This window comes from Zootoca vivipara, chromosome 9 (assembly GCF_963506605.1).
Source record: "Zootoca vivipara chromosome 9, rZooViv1.1, whole genome shotgun sequence".
Classification (NCBI taxonomy): domain Eukaryota; kingdom Metazoa; phylum Chordata; class Lepidosauria; order Squamata; family Lacertidae; genus Zootoca; species Zootoca vivipara.
Window position 1 is genome coordinate 67,269,681 of NC_083284.1, and position 23,552 is coordinate 67,293,232.

Here is a 23,552-nt window from a genome sequence, read left to right on the forward strand (position 1 = left end):
ACACTGTATAACAGAGCTTTTTGAAATGGCACTACCGAAATCTGGAGAAAAGATACTGTGGATGCCTGAAGTTCTTCTAGGGCAGCAAAAGATTGTTTTATGAATGACATTTCCCATAATGTTTCAAAATGGCACAACAGAGCACACAGCACAACACTAACCTCTTTTCATTTCCATACGATTTCTGTGCAACCTTTGCGTGAAGGATTAGGACTGTTTGATCGCCACGCTCCTTTAAATAGTTTCTCATTGCTTCCCTGAGAATTAAAAAGGCACAATAAAATTAACAGAAATACTCTTCATAAATAGGGACCCAGGTGGCGCTGTGGTTAAACCACTGAGCCTAGGGCTTGCTGATTAGAAGGTCGGCGGTTCAAATCCCTGTGACGGGGTGAGCTCCCGCTGCTTGGTCCCAGCTCCTGCTAACCCAGCAGTTTGAAAGCACGTCAAAATGCAAGTAGATAAATAGGAACCGCTACAGCGAGAAGGTAAACGGCGTTTCCATGTGCTGCTCTGGTTTGCCAGAAGCGGCTTGTCATGCTGGCCACATGACCTGGAAGCTATACGCCGGCTCCCTCGGCCAATAATGCGAGATGAGCGCGCAACCCCAGAGTCGGTCACGACTGGACCTAATGGTCAGGGGTCCCTTTACCTTTTTACTCTTCATAAAAAAACAAGCTGTATGGCAAAGGTAGTCTCCAGGCGTTGCCCTGACCAGTGGCTATGCTAGCCGGGCTGATGGGAGTTAGGAGTCCAAAAACTTAAGGGGGGCACCATGTTGGCTTTATGTTTTGATATTTAAAATCAACCAGAGCAGCACACAGAAACGCCGTTTACCTTCCCGCTGTAGCGGTACCTATTTATCTACTTGCACTTTGACGTGCTTTCGAACTGCTAGGTTGGCAGGAGCTGGGTTGGCGGGAGCTTACCCCGTCACAGGGTTTCGAACCGCCGACCTTCTGATTGGCAAGCCCTAGGCTCTGTGGTTTAACCTTCAGCGCCACCTGCGTCCCCCTTTTTACAATATATTGCCATAAAATTTGTATTTTCAAGGTGGGACAAGAAAGGATAACAGATAGTAAAACTGTTATTATAGTGTATCACTTCAAATGACAGGTAGGAATAGAGTTACATGGTCAAATGTAATTTCTCCAGGGAGGAAACATACATGCAGAAACAAATTTAGCATATTGGGGAAAAGCTAAGCTACAACCCTTTTTTATGACAACTAGATCTTCATACAAAGTTTTTAAAAACCTATTAATTAACAGTGAACCATGCAATAGCCTGCCCAAAGTCTGAAGGAACTAAGGAACTAATTGCATAAACTAGGCTCTCACAAACACAAATAATTATGTCTTACCTGGTGAGCCGTTTAGGTTGAGGTCGCTCACCAAATTTCCTGTAAGCAAAAAAAACAAACAAACAGTCATTTGTAGCATTTCTTACTCAGAGGTATGGCCCACTGTGTTGAGTATATCTTACTCCAAGGTATGTAAGTACAGGATTGCAGTTTCATTCTGTCCAGCTAACAGAGTACAGTATATGAAGTGTTAACTCAATCTGCAAGCCTAACAGAGCAGCACAATCCTGCTAAAGAAGTGTTTAAAATATGCAGTTCTTATCTACCCTTTCCTGGATCTCTCCAAACTTTAAAGCCCTATTAAAAATGGCAGCTCTCATTTTTTTCCAGTTAAACCATTCATTCTAGCATGGATGTGCTATGCACCATAAGTTTTTTTAAAGACATATGAAAATTCAGTTATTTATTTATTTTTACATTGTGCTTTTTGATGAATAAAAGAATTAAAATTTTTATGCCTGTTAACATCAGTTAGCAGTTCAAAAAACAGTAACTGCAGTAAAAGAAAACCTAAAACTCAGCTACATTAGTCAAAAAACAGTTATTTGAATGCATTATAAACCTGCAACACTAGATGGCACCAAAGAGCACAAAACCTTTCTATAGTATTTTTACATAGGTTTTTTTGTTTTGTTTTTTGTTTGTTATAACAATTTAATTTCTGACTTATTTATAGTGGGGGTTTCCCCCCTGTGTGTAGAACCACCTCCAGATGCATGACTATTATCACACTATGGCAACAGAACAAACAAACCCCCAACTCCAAATTTATCCGCAAAATTATTGGGAAAACCTATTTTCAATACACAGAATAAATATGATTTACAGAAATTCCTTTGCATTAACAAATCCATATCAGAAAAGTAAAGAGTGTGAGAAACAAAAAGGAGAATATTTGTTTCACTCCGTAAGCAAGCATCCTATTCCCCACAAATTCAAATGTGTGGAACTGCCACTCCTTCCTTCGCATGAGCAGGCAAGTAAGTCAGAAAGCTTTCCACTACGTCCAAACCAGGAAAATGTGGTTAATGGCTGGTAAACATGGAGGCCCTGGCTCTTTTTATTTATAACCAGCATTAGAAACTAAGGGTATATAAGCTAGGTGCAAAATTGCTCCTTAAAACAGGGTTACAGTCACCAAAACAGATTGCTTAGTTGCCATTTTTTGATCAGATGGCCGAAACATCGTATTTTACAATACAAATTTTGGGTTTCTGAAATTCATTCTGATTGTACAGATAAAACATAACAGGATTCTACAGGATGTGTTGCTAGTGTGTGGAAATAGTTAAGATTCAAGAATCCCCAGGCATGCACCTCCAAATGGTGGAGACTTCAGGTGCCATCCTGGCACCCGGGCATCTTCACTTGGTCGCAAGTGTCTGAAAGCCAGGTGCAAAATGCACCTGTCACCTTTTGAACACTGTTTATAACTATTGTAACTATGAACCAAGTTAACCAACTTTGGCTAACAGAGGTTCCTGGCTTATTTGCTAGCTTGAGTGAAGGAAGATGGTAAACAGGTGTGTGGTGTTGCAACCTGTTTATATCTTGGCTTCAAATATAAGATTTGATTGTCTGAATGCAGCCAATTATAGCCTCTATTATTAGGGTGTTTATTCGTCCTTATTCACTGACTGCTGCTGCAGCCTGGGCTCTGTCAGTCTTCATATCCATGAACTAATTCCTCTATGTCAGCTATAATCCATTCTTTCTTAAGAAAAGCCTGTAACTGACCAAAAAAAAAGAGATTATGGGGGATATTAAACACTAGTCCTACTCAGAGCAGACCCACTGAAGTTAATGGACATGACTTCGGTTTATTAATTTCAATCTGTCTATTCTACATAAGACTTAATACAATCCTATGCCTCGAACATTTAATTCTCAATCTCACTGAATTTTCAGAGAGCAAGTGTTCAGAAAGAGTTCTGGTGTAGATCTGGATAGATATGATGATTTCTTTCTCATAAAGGTTCATAGTTAAGAAAGCTGTAGTACCTTATGACTTATTTTTACTTAAACTGAAACCCAACATTTAAATATTAAGTATTTATTTCAGTATTTCAGTAATCAAACTGAAACCCAACATTTAAATATTAAATATTAAGTGCATTCTACAACTATAGTTTTAGAATCCAAGTTTTAAGTATCCTATAAAAGGTGGTGGTCTTCGTCTGGGATTCTTGTTCATTTTAAGATATATCCTGTCTCAAAATGTATTCTCTTTTCCTTTCATTCATCTTCTATAGTAGCATAGTCTTCATTCTTCAATCAGCTTTCTCTCTCCTTTCACTCAAGCAGTCTACCTTTGAGGCTGAAGACTGTGTTCAGCTTTTAATAGTTTATTTCCTAGTCCTAAATTTACTCAGATGGAAAGTTTTATTTTCTAATTCTCTCCCTTTCATCCAATTTCATTTGCTGCCTCCTTTCTCTTACACATAACTATTCTTCCACACCTTTTCTCTTTCTTCAACATCTCCTAAGCGGCTCTGGCCCTGGAAGCTTTTAATTTAATACTAATAAAATTATACTCTGTTGAAAGTTTTTCCTTGATGATCCTCTTAGACTGCAATTTCTGCCTTTTGGGTCATATTTCAATCACCTATTTGTCTCTGAGCTTTATATAGACATTGTTAATTCTAATAAATCAGTTCATAATTCAGATTTTTGACAACCTAGACAAATAATGCAGTTCTAATCAACTACATGAATTAAAACTAGAACTCTATTAAATTAGCGATTTTAATGACTCCTCCATTTCATACATAATGAACTGATCAATTTCCTCACATTTTCTTAACCAAGTAACTGATTTATCATTGAGAAAATAAAATGTAAATTCCATTATCTTTATATAAATAAGATGTATCCTACCAATTAATCTGTTACTAGATTCCTATGTACTTAAACACCACGAAACTCCAAAAATGATCTGTGGTGAAATAATCTATATATGCATACAACACAGAGAAACACACCAGCTCAACATATTGACAGACCTTACTTCTACAACTTGCAGTCCGGTGTGCTAGAGACCACCTATGTTAAAACGTACTTCTATAACGTTTGTATTTTTGATAATTTCTTGTAAACAGTTCTGACTGACTGAGTTAAAAATCGGTCCAAATATTTTGACTACCTCACCTACTCATTGTGACAAACAGATGACCTATTCAAAAAACATTTTCAGTTCACACTGAAAATACACAAGTAATCTGGAATACACAAGTAATCTGGAAAGTATCTCTCTCATCTCTAAACAGTGTACAAAAAAGAATAAACAACAGACAATTTAAGAAAACATTATAAGAAAACAGTTACATATTTAAAAAGTTACATTAATAAAAAGTTGCCAATATATAAAAATCAGTATCAATTCATTTTCCTTCTGATACACCCATCCTCCCAGTTTTTACCCAGGGTCTACTCTAAACAAACTTTCAGCTCACCCACAAAAGTTTCACAATGAGAAGAGTTCCTGGAAACAGCAGACCTCACCCTAGTCTCTCACTCTAGACTTGCTTTTTACAAGCAGGCCCAAGGTGGATGACACTTCCACAGACTGCCCACAACTGTGTCCCATTCAGCTGCACCCAGTTCTAGGTGCAGAAGGTTTGCTGAGATTCCCAGGGGGTCCAAAGGATGGAGAAAGGGGCCCTCTCCACTCACAGCTCTTTCTTCACCCTCTGCCCTTGCCTCCTCCTCCTTTAGCTGCATTATGAAAAATAAGTGGATGTATTTTGTATTTTGATGAACACCAGTGCCTTTGTTTTTTTGGATATTAAAAGCCAACACCAGGAAATTACACCCTTTGAATGGAAAGCTGCAAAACCTAGACAGCAAAATAATGACTACAGTGGAAAGATTCTCAGTAAAAAGATTCCAAAAATTATTGATTGATACTGTTTGCATATTCCACCGCAAGTCACTTCAAACAGAGCACTGCAATGATACATAGGACTGATACATAGGACTGATTCAAACAACCATACTTAAATGGTAACTGTATTATGCTCATTACCATGTCACATTTCATATAGAGAGCATATTGGCTCCCAGTACGTTTCCGAGCACAATTCAAAGTGTTGGTGCTGACCTTTAAAGCCCTAAATCGCCTTGGTCCAGTATAACTGAAGGAGCGTCTCCACCCTCATTGTTTTGCCTGGACACTGAGGTCCAGTACCAAGGGCCTTCTGGCGGTTCCCTCGTTGCGAGAAGCCAAGTTGCAGGGAACCAGGCAGAGGACCTTCTTGGTAGTGGCGCCCGCCCTGTGGAACACCCTCCCATCAGATGCCAAAGAGAAAAACAGCTACCAGATTTTTAGAAGACATCTGAAGGGAGCCCTGTTTAGGGAGGCTTTTAATGTTTAATAGATTATTTTATTTTATTTTTCTGTTGGAAGCCACCCAGAGTGGCTGGGGAAACCCAGCCAGATGGGCGGGGTATAAATAATACATTATTATTATTATTATTATTATTATTATTATTATTATTATTATTAGTGTGGTAATGAGTTCAGATATCATGTAAATGCCTCGTGCACGTATAGCATCGCATGTGGTGTAAGACAGGCATTTGCAAATACATACCAATGACAAAATATATTATTACAGGCAAGGTGCATATAACCAAAGTTTTACATCATGTTTGACATTCAGTGGGCAAGCAAGAACAACCTGGACCCCATTTTTCACAGTATTTTAAAAACTTAAAACCGACATTGTTTCTGCATCTCAGGGAAATTGCAGGAATATTTCCATTCCCCTGTTAAGTTCCAGTTAGGAAGTATCCCTTCTTCCCCAGCTTGAAGCTTCCCAAAATTTGTTGACCTCTTGAGAAGTTTCATATCCCACCCATACATATATTTTACATTTTATCTACATGAATCAGACCTGAACAATATGTGTAAGCTAACCCGATCTTCTGCCCCTGCTATTTCAGCCCCAGAAAACAAAAGGTTTATTTAACAGTTGCTTACATAGACAGTTATGTTCAGTTCTGTGGGTCGAACATGTATATCCGAGATAAAATTTACAAGAAGAATTCCAGGACTAGAAGAATATAACATCTAGACTGGTTATTAGGAAATCTTCTGGAAATTGTTGATACAATGCAACTAATCAGTTGAAATTAATTTTCATAAACAGTTTTTTAAAAAAGAAGAAAGGAAGCTTAAATAGAAAATCTGGACAACCTTGAAGAAACAAAATAAATCAAGACAAAGTATTTCAGAAATCTTTCTCTAAGCTGCATTCTTATTTTCAATATTCCAGGCTAGCTGACTTTATCATAAGATTACTCTTTTCTGTGTAAACACTGCAGTATAGTGGGCAATTTTTAATGTTTTTAATGTAGGAATATATGGATTCAAATCTCTGCTCAGCCATGAAGTTCACTGGTGGCCTTGAGCAAATTATTCCTCAATACCTCATAGAAATGATGTAGGATAAAAGGGGAAAGGGGATTATTCGACCCACTTAAACGCCTTGGGGAAATGATAGCAAGGCATATCTAATCAAATAACATTGTGTTCATCCACCTGCTTTACTTAACTGATACTTAAAATCAGGGGTGTATGGGGCGTAAGGGGAGGAGTGGGTAGTTTGGTCCCCACTCTGCACTCAGCTCTCACCTGTGGCTCCTAGAAGTTCTCAGTATGTGAGAGTAGCTACACCCCAGGAAACGGCTCCAACTGACCAGCTAAGCGAGGTGAGGGTAACCAATGGGTCTCAAACCCTCAGATAGGATCTTTCCCTGCATGTAAAGACAGGCTCTGGTGAACTGAGCAGACAAGACTGAACAGTGGGTCCAATGGTCAAGAAGGTATTTTTGAACGTGCTGTAGAGGGAAGTGAGGGGCAGATGGGGCTTGCCAGACTGGGAAGCTAGCCCATCTAGGAGATGGAAAACTCTGATCCTAAACTTCCGCTGCCTTGCAGGATATCGTTGGGAAAAGAAAAAGGAGGAGGAGGAGGAGGATGATATTTGTAAACCCTAGATGGCTGGATGGCATCTTGTAGCCCTATTTTTGGCAACTACAGAGCCAAGTTGGTGCCAAACGTATTGATCTGCTTTGCTTTGGACCACATTAGTGTGGCCAGGACCTCCATACATAGCCCCACTGCCCAGGCTTGCACCCTGTGGAGGTCACTTCAGTGCTATTAACATAGCAATTTGACTTCACCCCTGAAGGCACACTCCATTGCCTCTTGAGACAGAAGGATGCCAAGAATTTAAAATTCATTTTTGCATTTTAAATTTCCACCCCTTATTTTCCATGTGTAAATCAAATAACCATAGAATGAATATGGCAGTTTGAACATTGTTAATATGAGAAAGCAAGAGAGTGATGATCAACAGTAAGGCGTTTATTTCAAAAGGCATTTTTGTGCATGACTTGTAAATATGTCTTTTCATCATTTCTTTGTGGTTTCAAGTGAAAGTCAAGAGTTCACTGTTGTGTGATATTAATCAAATACTACACATACTGAGAGAGAAAGCTCTCTGTCTCATTTAAACAAACAAAAAATAAAAAAAATTGGACTACATGCCCATGTCTATCATAAGATCCACTACCATTTCTATTAAACTGCACTAACCTTTCTATGACCATGTCACCTCAGTCATTTTTGAAGTTCATGGACAGGCAAAATGTCACATCACAGCACTATGTAAAGACAAAAGGACAACAACCGCCATGCCCCAGCAAACTTTTACTCTTACTACAAACAAGTTGAAAAGTCCAAGGCTCCATTTACGTAAATGGCTGCTGTTTTGCTGGAGAACATCAATGCAATAGTAGTGTGCTTTTCACCTTTATTTACGATGGTGTGTTTATTTTTCCTCCCATGCTCCAATTTATTTCTAATGCTACATATTCAAAGGCATTCACTTGTCCTTTAAGAGAAGTCACTTATTCCTCTGCCTAGCATTTAGAAATTTGCCAAAGAGTTCACAACATGTGGTGGTAATGTCTAAAGTGCCGCAATGGAATTGATTGCGCACCTGTGATCTTCTACAAAACTTAAATACTATGCAGCAGGCATGGCAAAATGGGAAAAGGTTAATCAAATGCAGAATAGTTTTTAAATTACTGCAAAAAGGAAAGGAAAGATTAGCAATTGTCTTTTTGTTTCAACAAACGATAATTAAAAATTCAAAATATAAAGTATTATACATGCTTCCCTGTCTCAAAAAGATGTATTACTTGAGGTTTTAGTAATATGCAGCGTACGCTTGAGCCGAAATGCCCCCCAAATTTTGAAGTCCCATTCAGTAGTGGTGAAATGGAGAAGCATTCCCCCAGGTTTTAAGAGATACAGCAAAGTAACTGCCTATGTGAAAGGTGTTTTTTTTTTACCTTTAACAGCTGCAGCAACTTTGTTGTTTACATTATTTTACCACTGGCAGAGGTGGCTGGAAGAACCTAGCTCCAATCTCACTGTCTTAACCACAGTTGTATTTTGCCCACTATACCCTGGACCACATTCACATCTGTATGCCTTACCAAATTGAAAGTCACCCAATAAAACTGAACTAGTTGGCCTAGATAACTGAGTTGATTGATCTGCAATAATATTGGCATCAATGATGCAATGAATGTAATTTTGTCCTCAAAGTGCCTAGCAAACATGATGCAATGTGCCTCCAAGGGATGTCCAGGTTGCAAAGGGCCCCAAAATACTTGGAAGGGCTTCACTAGTGGTGGACAAAAACTGCTTCTTCCCTTCCATCATGACACAGAATAGGCAGATAGACAGATAATGTGCTCTTGTTTTTGTTTGATTCAACTTATTAGTCCTTCTCCATCTGCATTCTTGCTGTCTCCCAAACTGCTTCCCTGCCCTCAGCTTAGGTGTTTACTAAGGAGCTTAATGGGCTCTGCTCCTTGCAAAAGGGCACTTGGGAGCGATTATGCTAACTGCCCAGGTACTCCATCTATATTCCAGAAAGTAATCAGGACTCTGACAAAAATAACAGCCACACTAGCTGAAAATCCCTTTTAAAAATCCCTCAGAGTCTCCAGGATTGACTATTCTAATAGGTTCCTCCAACCATGGAAGGAATAAAGCAACAAGCTCCACAGAATGTGGTCCAGCCATAACAAGGGAGTCAATATAAAATCTACCTTCAGACCACCATCCTTCTGTCCAGGATGTGTTAGGTTGATAACATGCTGCAACAGCCCCACGACTGTCACGGCACTCATGAATTTTTCAGCCACCACAGACAAGGCACTCAGCATGGGTGTTGAGGTCTCCCAGGGCAATCATCCCAGCAGTCCTCAACCCCAAATCTGAGGCTATGACTCCCAGCTCAGCTAAAGAGACTGGTGAGCAGTGGGATGGATGATACTCTAACAGGACCCTAATGTTTCCCGAGTATGTAACATAATATACGAACACTCGAAGCTGGCACTCAAAGCAACAGGAAGACTGGAGAGGCAGAATTCTTGCAGAAGACAGCCATTGCTTCTCCCCAAACCTCAAATCTACACTGATTCTGAAGCAAGCACCCAGAAGACCAGAAATGGGAGAGAGCAACCCCATTCAATTCACTCACCCATATCTTGGTAAAACAGCAACAAAATCCAGCAGATGAAAAAAGGAATTTAATCCTAGACATACCACCCAGTGAATCACTCCAATAACTACTTCAATTTTTTTTAAGTGGCAGTAGGAGTTCCAGTGAACTCCAAAAGCTTTGCCACCTCATTCATGCTACAATTTAGCCCAAGGCAGAGAGTGCACACTGCTCTAACCAGAAACAATTACATTTTTTTTCAAGACAAAGCACCGAGTTAATCAAATATCATCTACACTCAAGTCATGACCCAAAAAAGTAAATGAATGTGTGAGTGAAATAATTAAAATTGGTCTGAACAAGTGGTAGTACTTGTACAAGCAAACCAATATATCCAATAATAATTTCATGAATTTCTAATCCATGTTTTTCAACCAGATAAATATTTTTAAATGCCAGAAATGTTTAAAATGACAAAATTTTACTTATTTATTTTCCCATATTCAACTTTTGCTGTAGGTAACAGCCTTCAACACATAAAGGTAAATGGACCAATAATGACATGCCATGTGCGGTAATTCTAAATTCATTCAAAATATTGTGTAAAACAGTGGCAATATCAGAGCTCTTCTCTTTAGCTTCCCCACCACCACCACCTGTCAACACACTACCCTCAACTTTCCTGAATGCAGTATCATTCTAGGAATTTCAGGGGGTGGGGGAGAGACAAGACAGGAGTGCCTGGCGTGCTCTGGTCCATGGGGTCACGAAGAGTCGGACACGACTAAATGACTAAACAACAACAACAATGCATCCAGGACTTTCTGAAGAAGGAAACTAGCAGCCACCACCTGCCAGCTACTGAGAGGAGCTCCACTTGCAGCAACTTGTAGCTGCAAAGTTTTTTTTTTTAAGCTAAAGAAAAGGATCCACAGCAGCTGAAATGTTTCCACAAAATTCACCATTTTCTATGGAGAAGAGAATTGGGGTGGCACTTGTCCTCAACCCTACCCTTCCCTCCCTGGGTGCAGTACACCATTCTGATCAGCTGTTAATCACCTGCTTCCTACACCTTGTTGCTGTACCCAGCTGACTGGAAACCCAGGAATTGCACAGCAACATGCAGTCACTAAGTACAGCTGGAACAGGACAGGACATGTCTCTATCTGAATGAGGGGGTAATGTCAACTCAGACAGACAGGAAGGGGATTCTTGTCTAAAAACAAACTGCCAGCTGTCCAGGGATGTCTTAACACATGTTGCTGGCTGAAATGAACTGGAAATTAAGGAATCATACAATCGTAGAGTTGGAAGGGATCCTGAGGGTCATCTAGTCCAACCCCCTGCAATGCAGTAATATACAGCTGCCCCATACAGGGATAAAACCTGCAACCTTGGCATTACAGTATCAGTACCACGCTTTAACCAACTGAGCTATCCAGGCACAGGCCCCATTCTAGGACCAATACTTTAAACAAAAAATTCTGAACCAGGCAGACAGACACTAACTCCTGACTTCATCAACCTGCAACCTCCCCAATACCACCCGAAGCAGGTCACTTCACCTTGCTGCAGGACTAATCCATCATTGGAGCAGCTCGTCCTCTCATCTGAATCCAAATATTACACTAAGCTCTTAAAAGTGCTTGGAAACCTAACAGGTTTCCTGTGGTGGTGCAGCAATGTAATGTTATAGAAAAGCATTTGCTACCAACCACTGTCAGATGCAGAAAGCCAAGAAAAGTGCAATGTGTTGCCAGATGGGGGAGCTTAGACACCAAAAAAAGAATATCAGGAAAAGCAAGCTCCTTATAAAAGGATGGTTTTAAAAACCAAAAATTATTTTAACCTACGGTAAGCCTGTTTAATTTATTGTTCAAGATCTCACTACAGAAATGATTATACAGTGGTACCTCACAAGACGAATGCCTCGCACAATGAAAAACTCGCAAGCCGAAAGCGTTTTGCGATGTTTTTTGGCGCTTCGCAAGCCGAAGTTTTCTATGGCTGCGCTTTGCAAGACAAAGTTTTCTATGGCTGCGCTTTGCAAGGCAAAGTTTTCTATGGCTGCGCTTCGCAAGGCAAAGTTTTCTATGGCTGCGCTTTGCAAGACAAAGTTTTCCGGCGGTTTTTTTTTGTTGTTGTTCTTTTGCCGCGGCAAAACGCACTTCGCAAGACGGAAATATTGCAAGACGAAGTGACTCGCAGAACGAATTACTTTCGTCTTGCGAGGCACCACTGTAAATATTTTCCTAGCACTTTCAGAATAGTATTTTTTTAAAAAACTTGTTAGCCACTCCAAGGCCTCTTAAGGCATGAACACAGTAGCAATTTGAAAAAATTAAGCCCATTATGGCAAATAAAAGCCACCCAGGAACAACTTGACAGTGGGTACAAGGAGTGTTTGATTCTCTATGATTAAGAGGGTGCAGCCAATTGCTCTGGAGATGGCGACACTCCTTCTCAGGAGGTCCTACATGGATATGGTGATAATAGGTAACTACCACACAGTCAAAAATGTCCCTTATGGGAGCAAGATGATTGAGAAGGTAGTGACTAGTCAGTCCCAGGTGTGTCTAGATGAAGCAGATTATCTAGACCCATTTCATTCTGGCTTCAGGCCTAGGTTCAGTATGGAAATGGCCCCGGTCACCCCGATTGGTGATCTTTTTAGCAGGAGAGTGAGACCATGCTAGTTCTCCTTGACTTCTCACCAGCTTTTGAAAGAACCAACCATAATATTGACTGACATGAGTTCTGCGGATTAGGAGCTGGAGGCACCACATTACAGGGCTCTACTCTTCTTATCTGCAGGATCAGTACTGCAGGCTCAGCTCCCCAGCACTTGTGCTGTGGGGTTCCATGGGGTACTATTTTGTCCCCAATACTTTTTAAAGTTTGTTTTCCTGGGATCTGAAGTACTATGTCATCAGTAAAAAGATAAAGGTAAAGGACCCCTGGATGGTTAAGTCCAGTCAAAGGTGACTATGGGGTTGTGGCGCTCATCTCGCTTTCAGGCTGAGGGAACAGGCGTTTGTCCACAGAGAGCTTTCCAGGTTATGTGGCCAGCAGGCCAGAGCTTCTGGTGCAACCAAACACTGTGACGGAAACCAAAGCGCATTAAAATGCTTTTTACCTTCCCACTGCAGCGGTACCTATTTATCTACTTGCACTAGCGTGCTTTCGAACTGCTGGGTTGGCAGGAGCTGGGACAGAGCAATGGGAGCTCACCCCATCACAGGGATTCAAACTGCCAACCTTCTGATCAGCAATTCCAAGAGCCTCAGTGGTTTAGACCACAGTGCCACCCACATCCCAAGACACCCAAGACGTTTGTCCATTCAATCTAAATCAGGAGACATCATTCATGTGCTGGATTGGTGTGTGGAAACAACAATGTGCTGGATGAGGGCCAATAAACTGAAGCTGAATCCTGATAAGACAGAGGTAATGTCTGCTGGTGAACAGTTCCCAGGTCTGGAGTTGGGTAGAGTGCCCTTTTGGACTGAGTTGTACTCACCCTGAAGCAGCAGGTAAATAGCTCTTGGCAAAACACTGCTATCACTTGAAGCCCAGATAGCATCAAGGACTGCATATGTCCTTGAAGCCCAGATGGCAAGGACTGTATATGTCCAGCTCTGACTTGTTCACCAGCTACAGTTGTTCCTGGACTTTGATAGCTCAACTATGTTAATACATGCTCTGGTAACCTCTTAATTAAGCTACTGCAATGTGCTCTTTGTGAGACTTTCCTTGAAGTCTGTCCAGAAGCTGCAGGTGGTGCAGAAGTGGCTGCTGACTGCCTATTTGCTACCTGAACTATTTGCTACCTGAACTGTCTGCCTATTTGCTAAGGTTGCATTTGCTATGTTGCTATGTTGCAGTTAATGTGCTAACATTTGTCTATAAAATTCTATACAGCTCCCCTAGTACCTACCAACCAATGGCTTAAGATCTGGAAGAGACCCTACCCAATAGTTCTATTTACAGCTATCTTCTGCAGTGTAGTTATGAAGAGCAGGGCTTAACTGTTGTAGCACTAAAGGTATGGAATTCCTTCTCCATGGGGATAAGATTGTTCCTTATGCTAGCTGATTTTAGGCATCATTTTGTGATGCATTAGTATTCTTAGGCTTACAGAAATGATTACTCAAAGACACACACCAGACACATTTTAAAGTGATGGTTTAAAATCAAAAAGTTCTAAATAGCTTGTGCACTTTATACCAGTATAAGCATACTTCTTGCCCCAGTGTCTTAGAGTGATCACTACTTCAACATGGCACAAGGCAATACAGAAGAGTAATTTTTTTAAGGATTGCTTCACAATGGGGAATACATTTATTAGTACAAATTCTGATCAGTAAATTAGAGAGAGCATGTTTCCTGCCGGTTTTATGTGGTGTAACCTGCCTGAGCATTCCAGAAGGTATTTAAGTCAAATGCTGAAGAGCTTTCCATAGCAAGTTACAAAACCTACCGGTAGTCTCCAGTCACCAACTAAGATTACCAACCCAAAGAAGAATACAAAAGAAATAATACCGTAGTTCATAATGACAACACCTGCCAATCTAAACCACCAATGACAACAATAACTAGAAGCAGCAGAACAGGCAAGATGATGTAAATTGTGTTTATGAATTACCAATCCACTTTTAAATGCCCAAGATGATGTGCAACAATACACAAGAATGTATATCACTTTTCAAAAACTTTGTTCCAACAGTTGCCACCTTGCTTCTCAGATGCCAATGAAAGGCAGAAATGCCTGCTCTATTCATACTCCTCTCTTTAATCAGGTAATCTAACAGTCTGTTCTGTTCTCTATTTCCTCAGGAAAGCTTTTCTTATAACACTTCCTAGTTTTTACAGCATTTAAGAATATGGTAGCCAGTGTTCGAAACTCCCATTGTTCTAGGCGCATTTTGCGACAAGGAATTTCATTAGCATGAGCAGTTTCTAAGCTTTGGATGCAGTACTGCACCTAGGATTTCAGATTAAAACTGCAAGTAGAAGGAAAGGAGGACCTTTTTCTGCCTCCCCACTTCCAGTCACTCTCTGAAGACTGGAGAAGAGACTCTCTTAAGAATATTAGGGGGGTGGACAGGGGAAGCATGACTTCCGTTTTGCAGCCATCAGATGAGGACTAGAGCATGTGAAAAATGAATATTAAGATTTTAGCTGTTCATTCAGTTTCAGCTTTGTATTCTTGTTGTAAAAGTAGTGTGCCTAGACATTCCATTGTTGCACCCATAACCTAGGTTTAAGGTGCCATTTAGCTCCTAGCTTTCATATCTCAGTTTCTAACACTGATGATAACCTATAAGATGCATATAAAAGTTAGCCAGCTTCAGTGGGGAACTGAACCTACTTCATTTGACAATAGTTCAGTTATTGCCTCACTAGATCAGCCACAAACCTATTCCCCCGCTTTTGCTAATTACTCCCCATTCTGTACTGTTTAATAGGAAGTGGGGAGGGAAGCCTATACTGTACCAAATTAACTCTAAAAGCAATGGCTCATGACTTGCGGTATGCTACTGGGAAGATTATTTAAGGTCAGAATTTCAAAGGATTGTGTAAATATATTTTTGTTCACAAGGTTTTGTTCCAAATGCAGAAGCAAACAGGTACTACTATCATATTTTTCAATGATAAAAATTATCTACATTTGAAGACAGAAATGGTAATAAGTTTGGTAGTAGGGTTATACTGTGGATCCCGCAACTACTGCTGCTATCAAATCCACTCTCTTTAGCACATCATCTTATTTCATTCATTTCTTTTTTTATTATTATATTCAGGAATATATTCAATTTCTGTATGGTGCCTAACGCAGTAAGATACCAAGTAAGCAACACTTGTAGTACAGCCAATTTCCTAACAATTCCCTTCAAATAAAAAACAGAGGTGCTTATTTGTTTATTCACATTTTTAGCATGACCAACTACAAATCTCAGTGGGTAGCCAAACTTAATTCTCAGTTAATTTAACTTGTAATGGGGTTTTATAACAGAAAGAAAATACATGCAAATAAGCTCTGTGCTACCTAACCTCAACTATCAAACAGCAGACACAATAATGATGAAGACTTACTTAGTATTTCTGAAAAATCCTCAGTTTAGGCTCCAATAAATGTCTAGGAAGAAGAGATTCCTAGTTATGAGTCAAGCAATGAAACTCTTTATAAAAACCCTGATTCCACGGCACAAAATTAATTCAGTCAGTAAAATACTCTTGATAAATCTTGGTGTGCAAGACAGAACATAAGGAAGGAGGACATTTCTTAGATACACTGGACACAAACCATTATATGCCCTGATAAAGGCTTGCAAACAACCCCACAAGAATTACAAGCCTACCTGCTTGCCTCCACATGACAGTATAAGTAATCTGTGATGTATCAACAGCCTGAGAAATCACAGAACTACTGATCCAGATTATAGAAGCCTTCTTACCTCTTCACACAAAGGAAATTCATATTTGCCATGTAAGACTTTTTACAAATGTACCGTAGGTCAATACTTAAAAGGCCACAAAGCACTACCTACTCTACAAACTTGGCAAACTACGAGACATTTTTGTATGAGTTTCATATAGACGTGTAAAGGATCAAGTGGCCTATAAATTAGTTAAATAAATAAGAAGAAACCAATGCCTTTTTTTTAAAAAAAAAGTGAACCAAGTCAAGATTTATTTGGGGGGGGAGTAAACCAATTTAGTACAGTATTCTGATCAGAGAGGCAACTTTTACAAGCAACACATCACAAGTTTACAGCTATAATTTTTTGTTCTAAGCAGTCTCTTATAAGCTTACCAGTATAAAACTTCTGTCACTTGGGACATTTAGAAATCTGGTTAACTCGCCAAGCACAGTTGACAGAGTCCAGTGCCCTTCACCTGTGTGTGCTGTCACCCCCTCTGCCTGTACAAAAAGTTGTACTTTTATTTGGGGCAGGTAGTCAACTTGCATGATGACAGATACACGCAAGGAGAAGTACTGTAATACTTGCACTCTCATATTATTTCTTTGCTTCCAAATCCCCTTCCACCAAGGAAACTGTTTCTTTGCTGATGAATGACTGGTGGGTCACTAGAAAAGGAACACAGAAGAGTCCATCCTCAAATATACCATGTCTTCAAATACTTTAGCGCAGGGGTGGATAGACTTCAGGTTTGTTGGGTTTCCTTTGTTCTCTATTAGCACCACAAGATGTACTCAAGAGAGCTAGGTGCAAGAGAGATATAGGGTTGTTGTTGTTGTTTTTAAAAAGTGGGCATGCTTCTGAGCACATTCTAAACCTAGGAATTGTTTTTTGGTCCAAAACAAAACTGATCTTTTAACCCTTTCCTGCAAAAATACATTCCTGGTTACTTTTATTTATTTCAGCAGTCTTAATTTAGCAGAGAAACTAATTTTTGCTGGTACTGTTTAACAACTGAAAGTACAAAACCCTGACAATCAGTCTAAGATCTACCAGTAGATCTTGATCTACTTTCAGCCCACCCTTGCTTTATAGGGTACAGTTGAACGGTTGCCCTAGGAATATTTTGCCCTAGGAACTTCACATTGCAAAGCAGTTTTCTAAGCTTCCAAATGTCCCTCTTGTTTCTGCAACCTGTCCAAGGTCTTCACTGTTGTTTCCACAAGATTACAGAGGGTACAGTATTCAAACAAACACTGATTAGAAAAATGTGGTATCACCCCAATTAAATCCTTGCATATGAATGCATGCTGTTCATCATATAAAAGCATGGCAATGACTCCCACCCCCCAATATTCCTGCTGGTGTCCATCCTCCCCCTCTTAAGTGTGTATCTGCCATGCATTATTTTTCACCGGATAGAATTTCTCCTTAGGTTTCAAAGTAAATTTCAAAGCCTCCCATCAAATCAAATTTTCTCCAAATATGCTGCACTGCTGCTTAAGAAAATGATACCTATGTCTCTAGTAATGGTCTCAGCATAGCATCTGCACAATCAAAGTGTTACATAAAATATTAAATTATGTATGACAAAGTGCCCAATAATATGTAAGTTATTTTTACAGTGATAAAAGCAGCAACTAAGATCCAGCCAGAAGAGGCCCAAGGTGTGAAGAGCAGGGTGGGAAAGGAGTTAAATTCTGTTTGCACAAAACAATAGTTCTCAATTACCAAGGTACTACAAAATTGTAACTCCTCTTTTTACGACTTTTCAATGTACTGACAGAATAACATATTCCACAAGATTTTTGATGTTAACTTTGTGTCAGAAATAGATTAATGAATGTTAACATCATAATAATGAACTGTTCAGTGCAATACTTGATACTTATTCAAGCAGAGAACTAGATCCTGAGGAATACATTTATCTTGCCTTTACTTACAAGCAATTTGAATTTGTAACAATCTAAAGCTAGAAGGAACTACTTTTCAGTTCAGAATGTTAGCAGCAATTTATACTCAACAGTAAAAAAGCATACCCTGAATCAAGGACCAGAATAAAAAGAATCTATAAAACACAGACAAGCTGAATCAAATAGTCCAAGCCTACTTTCATCTTGACACCCCGACTTTAAAACCTTAAATAATTTGAAATTTGTAAGAAACAATTCCTGCTTTCTTTGGAGAGGAAGGGAGCAACATATTAGTTGCATATTGTGATACTAAAGCCTATCAGAAAGTGACTTTATTGAAGGACCTTTCTGATATTTTCAACCAAGCGATCAGTGCACTAATCTTAAAGACACTTTGTAGAAGTAAATTCCATAATTAATAGAGGTGGCATACTTTCACGTCTCATATTATAGCATAAGACTGCAGACACATTCGGAGTTTGGAACAGGAGATTGTTTCTGTAATGTCTGAACATCAGAAATCTCTATACAACAAATTCCTACCCAATCACCAAAAAAAATTGCTTTCAATGAAATCATGTGACCTAAATCACACCGGCTACCTTGAAGGCGAACTCTAAGCCCCAATGAACTGATGCTGTTGCCGGAAGACAACCCATAACTTAAGTCAAGCACAACTGTGATATGCAGCAGCAACCTTTAATGACGACTGGAGGGCGTCATGAAGCAACACAAAAAAGGCACCATCAACTGCTGAGACAGAATCACTGAGTTGGAAGGGACCCAGAGGGTCATTTAGTCCAACCCCCTGCAATGCAGGAACCTTTTGCCCACTGTAGGGCTCAAAACCACAACCCTGAGAGTAAGAGTTAGGGCCCCTTCAAGGAAAACTGGAACATGCTCAGTATGTCACTAAGACCCTAAAGCTGAACTCATCTAGGGGGATGTTCCCATTAACCGCACAACACAAAGCAAAGATACGGAAGCATTTGCTTTTAATCCAACCAGCTTCATGCGACAACCTCAAGCACTGCAAGGAAGCTGGGGAAGTTAGTTATGCAATGTAACACAAAGAGTACAGCTTAACCATGCAGGGCGGGGGGGGGGGGCTTAAAGTGACAGCTCTCACTTGAGAGGGGGGCTGTGCCTCATTACAGGCACCACCAACACGAGCACCATGCAAGTGTCAAGGCAACCCGATAGAATTCCTCCTTGCATTTCCTCTTAAGTCAGAAAGGCAGATGGTAAGATGCACCGAGCTACCCACCCCCAAAATAAAAGCAGTCAAGAGCACGCAGACGTGCCAAGTTCCTCTGAGCCCCTGAAGTGACTTTTACTCCAGAGCGCTTCCCCCCCTTTTCCTTTTTTTTGGGGGGGGGGGGGTTAACACCGTTGAGCCGAAGAGACGCAAGACCAGGCCGTTTTCATGTGGGGGTGTGTTTTGCCTCTTCTCCCCACAGAAGCCCCACGCTTCTCCCCAAAACTACGAGCTCCGCGCGTCAAGAAGCGCTTACCCCACAGCGCCGAGGCTCCAGGCGGGACTTTACCGCCACCCGGACCCCCAGCCCTTCGAGGGCCCAGGCGACTCGGCCTCCCCACCAACACCACCACCACCACCGACCAACCACCAGCACCGTTCCGGTTCCCCCGCAACCGGAGAAGCGGCAGCGGCCGCGAGGAGAAAGAAGACCCCACCCGAATCCGGAGCTCGAGGAACGGGCAGCGGAGGGGCGAGAGCCGGGCCGGCCGGCTGAGGGACGGGAAGGAAACGGGCCCCTGAGGAACTATGTCGAGAGAGCCACCCCCCCCCCCCCGCACTCACCCTGTCACAACAGGCGCCATCTTCCACAAACTCTCGCTAAAACTCCTACTCTCGCGAGAAGGGAGCCGACGTAGCCGTCGCACGCACGCACGCGCGCCTCCCCGCGGAACCAGCAGCGCGTACGCGCGCGCGGGAGAGGACAAGCTTACCGCAACCGCAAAGGAGCGAAAGGGGGCGGGGACGTGCGGGAACCCCGCCCACTCGCCCACGTCACTTACACACACACACACACCGACGGCTCTCCTGTCTCAGAACTCAGACACAACAGGCGTGGGAACTTGGTCCAAAGACTCGCGAGATCACTTCGAGGGAAGTGGAGAAAGGATATCGCGAGAAGAGCCGTCATAGGAAGGAGGAGGGGCAGGTGGGGGATTCCCTTTCTGCCTGCCCGTGCGAGCGCAGAGGCTTCAGCGTGGGAGAGAACGGACCGAACCATTCGCGTAGGGCTGCGGGCGAGACCATTTCATTCATTCATTCATTCTTAAAAAAATTATTTATACTTTTTAGGTTTATAATATTTTACTGATTTATTATTTATACTGTTTAGGTTTATAACATTTTACTGATTTTACAATCATTTTGACATTTCAAAACTTGACTTCCTTCCCCCTCTTTCTGCTGTTCCTTAAATTTGTTTTTAATATCTTCTGCATATTCCAAATTAACTTAATTTATTCATTTATTTATCTTTAAATATATACTCTTATGAAACTGCATGTTATTACAACAATCCTGCCAATGTTCTTATCTGTTTACAATTTATCTGTAAATATTCCATAAACCATTTCTATTCCTTTATAAAAAGTTTGTTATCGTGATTTCTTATTCTTCTGGTAAATTTCGCCATTTCTGCATATTCCATAATATACATAATATACATAATATGTACATATGTACATAATATACATAGTAAGTTTTTGTATCCATTCTTTGCTGGGACTTCTGCTTCTTTCCATTTTGGGGTGAGTAGCATTCTTGACGCTGTAGTTGCATACATGAATAAGTTTTTATACAATTTTTGGTAGTTCTGTCCCTATAATTTCCAAAAGAAAGGCTTCTGGGTTTGTTTGTTTGTTTGTTTACAAACGTTATTTTAAACATCCTTTTCATTTCATTGTATATCATTTCCCAGTAAGCTTTAACCTTACTACAAGACCACCGCATATGACAAAAAGAACCTTCTTTCTCTTTACATTTCCAACACTTGTTCGATTTAGATTTATACATTTTTGCCAGTTTACTCGGTGTTAGATACCATCAATGTATCGTTTTCATATAATTTTCTCTTAGACCATAACATGCTGTAAATTTTATATCCATGTTCCACAATCGTTCCCATGCTTCCATGTCTATATCGAACGGGACCATTTCAGACAGCATGAAGGGGGGTGGGAACGAATGGACTTTGAATTGCGGGCATGGAGGCAGCGATGCAAGGTGTTTTAGGAGAGAGGAGGAAACCAACAATGAATGAGAAGGAGCTTAAATAAACAAAAGGCTCCTTTGTGTGTGTTTCTTAAATGTGCATTTTGCATCCCTTCCCTCAGGGTTACCACTGAGTCTACCCCAGTGCATCATTTGGGTCACTGATGAATTGCCTCTAAGTCAGCCTTGTTGGTTGCAATAGGGAGAGTGAGCTCAGTTGGGCGTGGGCAGCGATCTTCAACATCTTCTTTGGCAATCACTTGTAGCTGAGTAAGATTGTCTTCCATGAACACGGTCTTAACAGTGTTAAGATTTAGATTTGCCTTGAGAGAGTCTTTAAACCTCTTTTGTTGACCACCAGCATTACGCTTTCCATTTTTAAGTTCGGAATAGAGTAGTTGCTTTGGAAGACGATAATCGGGCACCCACACAACATGACCAGTCCAACAAAGTTGATGTTGAAGAACCATTGCTTCTTCCAAAAACCCACCTGAAACCCAAACCCCAAATTCACTCGCTGGATCATCACCTTGTTGTGATGAGTGGGTTTGCATGTTCCTATGACCCTTGTGAGCGAAGCCCTTGGGAGTCTCGTACTCCCAGCAGGGTCACCCAAGGCAGTAAGCTCAAAGGGGAGGAGCTAGACAAAGAATGATCCAATAAGTCCTCAATGGCAGAACAGGCGGAAGATAACAAGTGGTATACAGTGGTACCTCTACTTACGAATTTAATGCGTTCCGAACGCACATTTGTAAGTCGAAAAATTTGTAAGTCGAATCCCATAGGAATGCATTGGGAGAAAAAATTTGTAAGTCGAAGCAACCCTATCTAAAAATTCGTAAGTAGAAAAAATCCTATCTAAACCGCATCCAAGATGGCGGACGGAGCTCCGTTCGTAAGTAGAGTTATTCGTAAGTAGAGGTACCACTGTATTACAATGGCTGGTAAGGCAGATGAAGGCTACAGCAGATAAGAATCTACTAGCTGTCATGATACTCATGCCATCGGACCAGAGAGCAGGCTCCACTTAAGGCAGAAGGACTTGACTTTCACTTTACTTTGCTTTGCTATTACTATTATTTTTAGATTTGTTTACTGCCCTTCATTTGAATACCCTGGGGCGGTTCACAACAGAAAAATACAAAATGAGAACACAGGACACGTCATAAAACAAAAACAAACCAATAAGTTCCACAAACACATTAAAAAGGCCATGAATGTTCATCAGGCGAACGTCTGGTTGAAGGGAAACGTTTTAGCCTGGCACCTGAAGATACATAACAAAGGCACCAGGTGAGCCTCTCTGGGGAGAACCAGGCTTAAGAGCAGCAGAAAATAACTTTTAATACTATTAACCGAGGAGAAAGTGAAAGATGTGTGGGTTTGTGCTTAAATACATTAAAAAATGGGGGGGGGGGTTGCATTCAAGTCTACTATCAATACACCTGTGTGGTTTTTTTAAAAAAGACACGCTAATTTGTGTAATGTCTGTGAAAAAAACGTGTACAGTATTTTTCCTATATATGTGAACTGTGCTAAAACCAATCCTATTTATGGCATTAAGTCAAGCTAACCAACCTTGATTTTCTCTCTATTTTAAGGGTGAGGTGTAAATATATAAAAATAAGTTTTTCTCGCTCTTTGTCATATCTGCATTACTGAAGTTGGTTCCATTAAAGGAACATTCCCTGCATTCAATGTGCTTTTGCAAATCCTCTATTTAAAGTTCATGAAACAATCCATAATCTTTTGTAAGTTCTCTTTTTGAAAATACATATCCCTCCCTCTGGGGTCATGCTGCTTCAGTTCAGCTATGAATGGCTTCTGGATTTTTGCCATAAACTGTCTCTAGGTGATAATTTTAAGGGGCCTTTAATTTATGTGCCTTAAATCCAACTGGGAGGAAAACGGGATTAAAAAAATAGGTCAGCCTGTAAAGCGCTTTATATCATATAATATAAAGCGAATTGTGGTAGGGCTGTTAGGAAATTTAGCTTAGGGTTTGGTTTGTGTAAGGCCACAGCTTATGCTGAGTAATGGGGGTGTGGTATGCAAATTCCTTGGATCTGATTGGTTGTT

At 40.6% G+C, this 23,552-nt stretch overlaps 1 protein-coding gene across 3 annotated transcripts in view; it reads right to left on the minus strand.

Moving 5' to 3' along the window:
- Positions 1-20,138, minus strand: part of RBPJ (recombination signal binding protein for immunoglobulin kappa J region) — a 40,788-nt gene extending 20,650 nt beyond the window's left edge. The window contains exons 1-3 of one of the 3 annotated variants that reach the window (XM_035112128.2): positions 20,049-20,138; positions 1,364-1,402; positions 162-257 (exon numbers count right to left, since the gene is read on the minus strand). In XM_035112128.2, the coding sequence (XP_034968019.1) occupies positions 162-257; positions 1,364-1,402; positions 20,049-20,068 (155 nt within the window). In that variant the 5' untranslated portion in view covers positions 20,069-20,138. The other 2 variants (XM_060278935.1, XM_035112129.2) reach the window with 2 other exon arrangements.
- Positions 20,139-23,552: the final 3,414 nt, after the last annotated feature.